General features: G+C 45.8%; 1 protein-coding gene across 1 annotated transcript in view; it reads right to left on the minus strand.

Moving 5' to 3' along the window:
- FGD5 (FYVE, RhoGEF and PH domain containing 5) overlaps positions 1-10,426 on the minus strand; it is a 151,419-nt gene that overhangs the window by 86,324 nt on the left and 54,669 nt on the right. The window contains exon 3 of the mRNA XM_045290132.1: positions 2,875-3,016. Coding sequence (XP_045146067.1) covers positions 2,875-3,016 — 142 coding nt within the window. The remainder of the gene's footprint in view (positions 1-2,874; positions 3,017-10,426) is intronic.

Consider the following 10,426-nt stretch of genomic DNA (forward strand, 5'->3'; position numbering starts at 1 on the left):
CGTTCAGTGCCTCATCATCTTGCTGAGACATTTCTATTGATGTTCCATCGTTCAGTGCTTCATCATCTTGCTGAGACATTTCTATTGGTGTTTCATCAGTTCTTGGAGCTGGGTTTTTCACCAATGCCTTCAGTGCAGCTTGGACTTCTTTATTTGGTACCACATATTCTTGATCATATGCTACCTCTCGAAGTGGTTGAATGTCAACAAATTATTCTTGGTACAGTGACTGTATGTCCTCCCATCCTCTTTTGATGCTTTCTTCATTGTCCAATATTTTGCCCATAGAAACCTTCAACGTTGCTTGATTTTTTTCTCCAGTTCTTTCAGCGTCAGATATGCTGAGTGTGTCCTTTCCTTTTGGTATCTAACTCCAGTCAATGAATAACTTACATATTTCATTCTAATCCTTTCCTCTGTCTTTTCAAGCTGTCTTTTGACCTTTTCTGTTCAGCTCTTTGACGTCGTCATTTCTTCCATTTGCTTTAGTTACTGGACATTCAAGAGCAAGTTTCAGTGTGTCTTCTGACTTCCATTTCGTCTTTTCTCTCTTTCCTGCCTTTTTCAAGACTTCCTACTTTCCTCTTGATGCCGTCCCACAACTCATCCGGTCTTCAATCACTGGGGCTCAATAGGCCTTGTTCTTGAGATGGATTCTAAATTCAGGTGGGATATACTTAAGGGCGTTTTTTGACACGTGTAGACTTGTTTTAATTTCTTCAGCTCCAACCTGAACTTAAATATAAGCAATTGGTGGTCTCTAACATAGTCAACCCCAGGCCTCATCTGTTCCCATATCTATAGTCAATTTAATTCCTGTGTATTCCATTTGATGAGGTCCATGTGTACAATCATTATTTATCTTGTTAAAAAAGGTAATTACAATGAAAAGGTCATTGCTCTTGAAAAATTCTACCATGCTATCTTCAGCTTCGCTTCTATCATTAAGACTATGTTTTCCAACTACCTTTCTGTTTCCAGTTTTCTCATTCCAATCATTAGTAATTATCCATACATGATGATGGCATGTTTGATCAATTTCAGACTGAATAACTTAATAGCAATCTTCAATTTTTCATTACCAGCATTAGTGAATAGCGTATAAATGTGAATAATAGTTGTATTAATTGGTCTTCCATGGAGTTTATACATACTCTTATCACACCTGGTATCATGATATTATCCTATAAATTCCATTAATTACTACTCATGGCCTCATTTTAGAGATCCGCAAACAGAGGCCCCACACATGCCAGTGGTTGCACAGCTGGAGGAGGAGGTGAATGCAAGCAGTTCAAGAGGAAGATTTAAGCAGAGACCCGGGATACTACTGCAGGAAGTATCTGCAGTACAGGGCTGGGACCACCAAGGTATGAAAAGTCACACACGGAAGATACTAGTGCTCCAAGAGCCCTTCAACTTTTCTTTCTTAGTCCCAACCCCATCAATCATTAGCTAGCAGCGTGACCTTGGAAGGGCTCCTTAACCTCTCAGAAGCTTGGTGCCTTCAATAGTAAAACACAGGTAATGCCACCTCATGGAAGTCATTGTAAGGAACATTAGAGAGAGCGAGGTGAAGTACTCACGATGTGCCAGCAGACGATGTGCCAGCAGACGGCAGGTGCTGGCAATACCAGGGAAAGACAAGCAGGAACCGAGTGAAGGGGGAAGAAGCCAAGGAAGGGGCTGAAGAGGAGAGAGAACTCAGAGAAGGGGGGAGGAGAAGGAACTGAGAAGGAAGAAGCCTTATGAAGGGATCCCCCAGCACTTGGTGCACTACTTCACATTACAAAACACTGTACTGGTAGACCAGTATTTCCCAGTGTGGGTGGTGCTGCCCTCTAGAGGGCATTGAAATGGTCTGGGGGGGTGGGTGGGAGGTGCAATTGCAAAAGCAGATACCCTTGATTAGAGATTACGGTAGAAACATTTTTAACTGTCAGAATTGGACTGAGTAAAATTTTTTTTCCTGAAAAGAGTTAGTAGGTCAAATAAGTTTGGGAACTTATGAGGTACACATGTATTTTTTAATTTTAAAGAAATCTTATGCATAAAAACTAAATGAAAGGCCCACTTATCCAATGCGTGGTAAGTGCTTCATACGTGATCACCTTTTCTAATCAATGGATATCATAAGGGATCAGCGTGGGAAAGCAGAGTCAGGAGAAGGGGCTTCAGGAGGGGCTAGCTGTGCTGGAAGTTGGTGGTCCTGACGCTCCAGGTACTACTCCAAAGACAATGAAAGGGCCCTACCCATGTGATGGGGAGTCTAAGGTGGTCTCAACCGACTCAAATGGTGACATTCCCCATGTGACAACACAAGGCCAGGTGTGTGACCCTGAGCCCGTTCTGGACTTCTCTGCTCTGTTTCTGCAAGTATCGGTTGTGGGAAGGACTTCCTGCTCCCAGGAGGGCCATGTGGTGAGCGGAGACAGTGTCAGTGGTGGAGGTGAGGGCCACACTCATCACAAGCACCCGAGACCATCATCATTCTCCTTCTTGGATTTTGTGGTTAATTCTTTATGCTCCTCCTCCCCTGGAGGGGCAAAAGGAGGTGGGGCATACACTGATGACATAAGAAGCTAAGGTCTTTATGTGACTTGGGACCAACTCCCGTGGGACCCCAGACAAGTCCCACCCTTTCCACCAGCCCATCCTCTCTCAACACTGCCCAAAGGGAAGGGGAAGACCAGCTTTCAGTCTAAAACTCTGTTCTCCGTGAACCCAACAGAACTCGGGTAACCCTTGCAATGACTCCCACGTTACCAATGAGAAATCTAAGTTGTTAGAGTCCAGGACTTGACTGCACCATCTCGACCATTCCCATCTCTGAGCCCACTGCCCGCCTGACCCTCCCCCAGACGGATGCCCTACCTTGTAGGTGAGGCTGGGGTCTCTTGGAGCACTCTCCTCCTCCTCCTCCTCCTCTGAGCTTCCCTTCTCTTCATCCGATGCGAGGTCCTCTTTGGGGGCTGCTGCTGAGATGGGGCAGACCTTGTAGGGCTCTGTGTAGGCGCTGGGGTCAGACAGGAGAGAGAAAGGGTTAGTGTTCCTTGTCCACCCAAAACAAAAGCAAACGGGCCAGCTCTGGAGTGACAGCTGGAGCCATTGAGGAGTGTCTGAGCGCAAGGCTCTGGGCCCTCCTCACAGACTCCGAAATGAGTAAGATGCAGGAACAAACCATGGTCTAGGGGGTGGACAGGCCTGTCTCCCTGTTCAATCCAAGGCGAGCTAGGCTGCGCTGCTGAAGCCCAAACAAACCCACAGCCATTAAGTCCATCGGACTCCTGGAGACCCCACGGCTTACCCAGAGTAGAACTTGGCTCCATAGGGTGTTCCTAGCTGAGAGCTTTATGGAAGCAAGCTGTGAAGCCTTTTGTCCGTGCCACTGACGAGTGTTCAAATCACTAACCTGAAGGTTAGTAGCTGAGTGCAAACTGTTTGTGCTACCCATGGACCGAAAGCAATGCTGAAGGAGGTTCAAATGGTTTACCATTGAGAGGAAGAGATGTGTGACTGGCCTACGTATTCGAATGGGTATGGTCAGGCAGTAGGTAGCCGTGGTCTCTAGCACAGATATGGAAACTCCAGCCTTGCCGTCAGGAACACACATAGCTCTTAGTGGTTCAGTTTCTATTTGGACTGGCAGGGATTACTGATGATGCCTGTCCTGCCTTCTTGGTAGGTGCTGTGAGGATCAAGGATTAGGAAGATTACACAAATGTGAAACTATTCTCATATTTGTGAACTCGGAACAATGATAAAGACATTGTCATTAATTAATTAATGTCATTAATTAACAAATCAACACACACATTCAATACATCTTTACTGGCTGCCTGGTTAATGCCAGGCGTGGGACTAGGTATGGAGTAGCACCAGTGAACATAGCAGCTATGGTCCCTGTCTTCACGACATGAACTAATAAGTGATCACCAGTCATGATAAGTGAGAGATTAAGTGATTTTCCAGAGAGTAATAAGGGAAGAAACCTGAGGTGGGACTGGGAGGAAGAGAAGGAGTCACCTTGTGGTATCACCGGTCAGTGACCCAGGCAGATAAAGTAGTGAGTTAGAAAGCACAGGTGGCCAAAGGCTGGCACATTCAAGGAGCCAAAGAGGCCAGTGGGTGGGCAGGAAGGACAGGTGCACAGGTCTGAGGCAGGAGAGCAAGACCTCAGGACACAAATCAACCTACAGAGGACTCTTTTTTCTCTGAGGAGGCTGGAGCTCCCTGGCTGTTGTTCTACAAGAGAGATCAGGCCAGGCACCTTCCCTGCTTGAGAACGCCTTCAACGGTTTCCTCCTGCCATTGGCAATGTGAGCTCAAATAGCGATTCAGAAATCGCCTCTTTGTATTCAATGTCCAGGCACCTAGTCTTATTAAATACTGGTAAGTAATATTAAATTGATGTCAAGTACTTACTCCTGGCCACTGGGAGTAGCAGATTGAAATGCTGGAAATGTCAGATGGATTGGGAAAGGCGGGTAGCATCCTAGCTGGGCTGACTCTCAAATAGCCTCACACTGACAGGACACATCCGGTCTGGTCCAGACACGAGGAAGTGCAGCGGGGGGATGGGGCAGCAGGGAAGGAGAATCTGAACCTCAGGCTACAGGTGAACGGGGGCCCCAATATTCTCAACAACTGAAAAAGCCAGTCCTGTGCTTATTTATCTCCAGAAGCTGGAGCCCACGCAACAACAAAAAAACTCTTGAATGAGCACTACAGATGTCCCCTGGTTCGTGGCAGGGCCTGTTCCTGCCTGAGCTTCCTAGAGACACAGGCTGAATCCCTGATCCCGGACATCCATCGGGCCGAACCCTGACCCCAACCGACGATCCAACAGCTCCCATTTGGTCAGGCCTCTAACGTCTTCCTTCTTGGTCTTTTCTTTCAAACCATGAGAACATATATTTTCCAACAAGCCATGAAGCACTGAGGTGTACCGAGATCTTCCCCAATGCCCAGGAACATCCTCTACCTCCTTTCTGCCCTTTCTCTCACCAGCAGGGCTGCCTGATTTCTCTACTACGGATCTGTCCCCAACGGGAGGTCAGAAACACCTCACTTGTTTTAGCAAGGGTCAGAACCAGGTTCAGGAAAGTGGCTGTATGGACAAGGGCCTCAGCCACCAGCTTCCAGCCACCTGCGTGCAGTTTGCAATGACTTGGAAAGCAGATGGAAGGACGCTCCACGAGAAAGGGCCACAGCAGGAAGCCACATGCTCTGGTAGGCTGACCTTCCAGAGAGATGGAGCTGCCCCTGCTCTCCCGGTCCATTCCTCCTCCGTGTCAAAGGACAGCATGACAGTGTAGACCTTCCTAGCACGTGCTACAGAGCAGGAAATGAGTCCCGGCCATCTTCAATGAATAACAGCTTTCCTCACCCTCATCCTCTTTGGCCCCTGTCCCTTCCTGTCTTTGTGGGTGCTTCCCAAACCTGAGCCATTCCCTCACCCTCACCAGCTCTGTTCTAAGCGTAAACACTGGGCCTACTATTTACCTCATGCTCTACGTCCATTCATTTTTAACGGATGTTTCCTATCCTGGTTCAACCCAGTGATAACATCTGTGAAGTCCCAGTGAGTACTTTTAGGACACTTAAACTGTAATAACATGTCTGACCATATTATCACCTAAAATAATCTTGCTTACAGAGAGACAGCTGGCCCCACCAGCCATCTGTCCTTAGACTCCTTCCGCTTGGATCAGAAACATGTCCCACCTGGCCTTCCTATTCCAAAGAAGACAGGAGACAAGGGTTAGGAGGCTTTGTTGAGATTTCTGGATTACTGGACTATTTAGAGAAGCCCTGGTTGGAAGAAGAAAAAAAGTCGCAGTGCCATGAAACAAACAAACAAAAACCATAATATAAAAGAACAAGTCTAATTCAATGTCTTTTCAGATTCTATGAAAGTTTACATTGGTAGACCCTATCCTGAACAGAAAGGCATCTTCTGTAAAGATTTCGTCTCAGACAACAGGCGGAGCGGCTCTACGTTGTCCTATAGGGCCACTACGAGTCAGAACTGAGATGATGGCAGTGGGTTGCTGGGTTCTCGTGGATAAAAGTTACAAGTTACATAAGCTAAATAAAGTGTCTTCTTCTGAGACCACAGATAACACAGCTGCCCCGGTTGCTGTTGTTGTTAGGTGCCATCAAGTCAGTTCGGGCCCACAACAACCCTGTGCACAACAGAACGAAACACTGGCCCTGTCCTGTGCCAGCCTCACCATTGTTCCTATGCTTGAGCCAGCCCATTGTTACAGCCAGTGCCAATCCATCTCATTAAGGGCCTTCCTCTTTTTCACTGCCCCTTCACTTTACCAAGCATGCTGTCCTTCTCTAGGGACTGGTCTCTCCCGATACTATGTCCAAAGTATGTAAGATGAAATCTTGCCATTCTTGCCTCTAAAGAGCATTCTGGCTGTACTTGTCCCTAGAGATATTTGTTTGTTCTTTTGATAGTCCATAGTACTTCCAATATTTTTTGCCATTACCATCTTCCTTATTCAGTGTCTAATTTTCACATGCATATGAGGCAATTGAAAATGTCATGGCTTGGATCAGGCACACCTTAATTCTCAAAGTAATATCCTTGCTTTTCAACACTTTAAGTAGGTCTTATGCATATTTGCCTAATATAATGCCTCTCTTGATTGCTGCTTCTATGAGCATTGATGGTGGATCCAAGCAATACAAAATCCTTGACAACTTCAACCCTTTTCCCATTTATCATGATGTTACCTATTGGTCCAGTTGTGAGGATTTTGGTCTTCTTTACCTTGAGTCATAACACATACTGAAGGCTGTTGTCCTTGATCTTCATCAGCAAGTACTTCAAGTCCTCCTCATTTTCAGTAAGCAAGGTTGTGACATCTGCATATCGCCGGTTGTTAATAAGCCTTCCTCAAATCCCAAAGCCACATTCTTCTTCATATAATCCAGCCCCTCTGACGATTTGCTCGGCATACAGATTTAATAAGTATGGTGAGAGGATACAACTCTGATGCACACCTTTGCTGATTTTAAACAATGCAATATTCTCTTGTTCTGTTTGCACCACTGCCTCCTGACCCAAGTACAAGTTCCACATGAGCACAATGAAGTGTTCTGGAATTCCCATTCTTCTCAAGGTTACCCCCAGTTTGCTATTTTGTTAGTCTGGGTAGACTAGAAAAACAAAATTCATAGACCCTCATATGTATATAAGAAAGAGTTTCATGTACAAGTGCAACTGAACATTGAGAAAACATTCTAGCCAAGTCCAGATCAAGTCCGTAAGTCCAATATTAGCCCATATGTCTGATACCAGTCTATAAAGTCCTCTTCAGAATCATGAAACACATGCAATGATGCCAAATGCAGGAAGATAACAGGCCAATGGATGGGAAGTCTTGTGGATCCAGTGGTGTTGTAAGCATCTCAGTGCTGGCAGGGGTCTCCATGTGGCTTTTCCAGCTCCCAAGGCTCTGGATGCATCAAGGTAGCTTCATGTGGCTTCTCGTCAGAAATGTCTCACAGGGAGTGAGCTGAGAGAGAGTGTCTCCCGCCTCAAAGGAGGAATACCAGAGCTCCCAGAATCCTCAGGAGAAGGCCATGCCTACACAGAGCACTCATTGGCTATGGCCTGATTGACAGGCTAGACTCCACCCCTTCACTCTTAATCCTCCCAAATTGACAATCAATTATATAACTACCACAGTTATGATCTACACAGTCGAATAGCATAGTCAGTAAAACACAAGTCAACTTCTTTCTGGTATTATTCTGCTTTCTGGCAAGATCCATCTGACATCAGTAATGACATCCCTTGTTCCCCATCCTCTTCTGAATCCAGCTCCCTGTCTTCTGAATGGCAGCTCCCTGTCAATGTATTGCTGCAACTGTTGTTGGATGGTCTCCAACAAAATTTTACTTGCGTGTGATATCAATGATACTGCTCTGTAGTTTGAACATTCTGTTGGGTCACCTTTCTTTGGAATTGGGCACAAATACAGATCTCTTCCAGTCAGTTGGCCAGGTAGCTGTCTTTCAAATTTCCTGGCACAGACAAGTGAGTGCTTCATGTGCTTGTTCAAACATTTCAGCTGGTATTCCATCAATTCCTGGAGCCTTGTTTTTGGCTAATGCTTTCAGTGCAGCTTGAACTTCTTCCTTCAACGCCGTTGACGCTTGCTCATATGCTCCCTCCTGAAATGGTGGAATGTTAACAGTTCTTTTGTATACAGTGACTCTATGTATTCTTTCCATCCTCTTTTGATGCTTCTTGCATTATTCAATATTTTGCCCATAGAATCTTTCAATATTGCAAGTCTAGGCTTAAAAATTTTCTTTTTGAGTTCTTTGTTTCAGATATAGCAGTTGCCCTTACAGAATCTTTTTTCTTCTTCTGAATTTTACTCTTTTTGTTGTTGGGGAGGAGACACAGAACAAAACATGTGCATGCACAAATCCAACAGTTCTACCTGCACAATTAGTGATGCTGATTACATTCTTCAAGCTGTGCAATCATTCTAACCCTCCTTTTCTGAGTTGTTCCTCCCCCACTAACATACACTTGCTGGCCCCTAAGGTTCCTATCTAAACTTTCAAGATGGTGTCAATTTGATCCCATAAAGATAGATATTAAAGGAGCATAATGTTCAAGGCAGGAATTTTTTACTAGTTAGACTAGACTATTTTCATCTTAAAGACAACTCCACAGCCTACTTTCATTTAAAGATTAAAGATTATCTCAAGTTAATAGTTTCAGGGTCATCAAAAGTCAGAATTGACTCGATGGCCGAAGTGCAGGATTAAATATTGTCAATCCTTATTTTTTCTTATTAAGGAATATGGACAACTGGAGAAGAATTGATTCATTTCAATTATGGTGTTGGCAAAGAATGCTAAAAGTACCATGAATCACTGAAAGAACAAGCACGCCTCTCTTGAAATAAGCATGGCCAGAATGCTCCATAGAAATGAAGATGCAAGACTTCATCTCACCTACTTTGGACAAGTTATCAGGGAGACCAGTCCCTGGAAAAGGTCATCCTGCTTGGTAAAATAGCGGGTCAGTGAAAAAGAGGAAGACCCTCAAAAGACAGACTGACATATAGCCCATTACCTTAAACAACCCTGCAAGTGAGCGCAGTCCTTTCCAGCAGCCCGGAGTCCTAAAAGGACATGTGCCTCCACATGGGGAGATTAGCACTTTGGAGTCCAGCCCAATGCTGCTCCAATTCTGCCCATTAAATTTCGTGCTCTGTAACATTTGCTCAAATCCATGAACCTGAACACAGCCAACATAGTCCAATAACTCATAAAAGAGGGAACACTTCACCCTGGAACTCTCCCGCCTGAGCTCTGTCTCTGCTGGTTGCAATGCTGTGGGCAAGCAAGGCCAGATGGCAGAGGTAACTCTCTGGTTCCTCTGAAACAGGCTGGGCCCTCTCCGAAGCTGGCCAGGGAGGGGAAGGGGGATTCAGGGCTGAGCTCCCTGGAAGCTGGAAAGTTTGAGATGGAAGAGACAGGCTGGCTGGCCTGGGGAATCTGAGTATCCTAATCAGCAGAGCAGCTGGGGGAGCTTGGACAAGAATAGAGGAGAGGAGGGCTGGGTGCAAAATCAGGGGTTTCCCAAGCTTTGACTTTTGAGCCTGCCAACTCCCCACTCCACCCATTAGCATCCTCTCAGTACTCATAGAGGTCCAGCAACAGTTGCCTGACTCCTGCCCCTAGTGGCACTTCCTGCTCTGATATATCCTTGCTGCTCAACACTTAGTCCTCCCATGTTCTACTGCCCCCACAGAGAATCCTGAGAGAGGGACAGACGTGATCACTTTGCGGTGGGGCACAACACGAGTCTGGGGCAGTACAAACCATTACCTGGGCTACCAGACTGGCCCTATGGGCTACCCTCCAAGTCCACACGTGTAACCTGAAGACAGAGGCTGGGCTTGTTGCCCCACATGGCTGCAGCATGAACCTGTGTGCTAAGACCACGGCTGGGGGCCCAGGTCTGGAGAGCAGCTGACAGGCTGTGTTGCCTCTGCCCCAGGAGAGAGGCCCCGCAGCTCCCTCCAGGAGAGGGTGCATCATTCACCAGGGTCAGCCAAGGGGAAGCGCTGGTAATGGTTCCCAGAAATAGCGTTGGAGGAAAGGCCTTTGTGAAACACAATTTCTACTTTTCACTAAGTAAAAACAAAAGTTTGTCCTTGCTCTCTGACCTGTGACATCTCCACCCCTCCTTTGAAAACAGTGTCAATGATTTCATAGGGAGTATTTCTTTTTATAACAGCTTTATTAAGATACAACTCATATACCTTAAAACTTACCCTTTTAAAGTACACATACAAATCAGTGCTTTTTAGTATCTTTGCAGTTAATGCAACCATCACCACCATCTAAACTTTTAAAAAATCATTTAATTGGGGGCTCG

This window comes from Echinops telfairi, unplaced genomic scaffold (assembly GCF_000313985.2).
Source record: "Echinops telfairi isolate 266 unplaced genomic scaffold, ASM31398v2 ScPeMD7_31;HRSCAF=116, whole genome shotgun sequence".
NCBI lineage: Eukaryota > Metazoa > Chordata > Mammalia > Afrosoricida > Tenrecidae > Echinops > Echinops telfairi.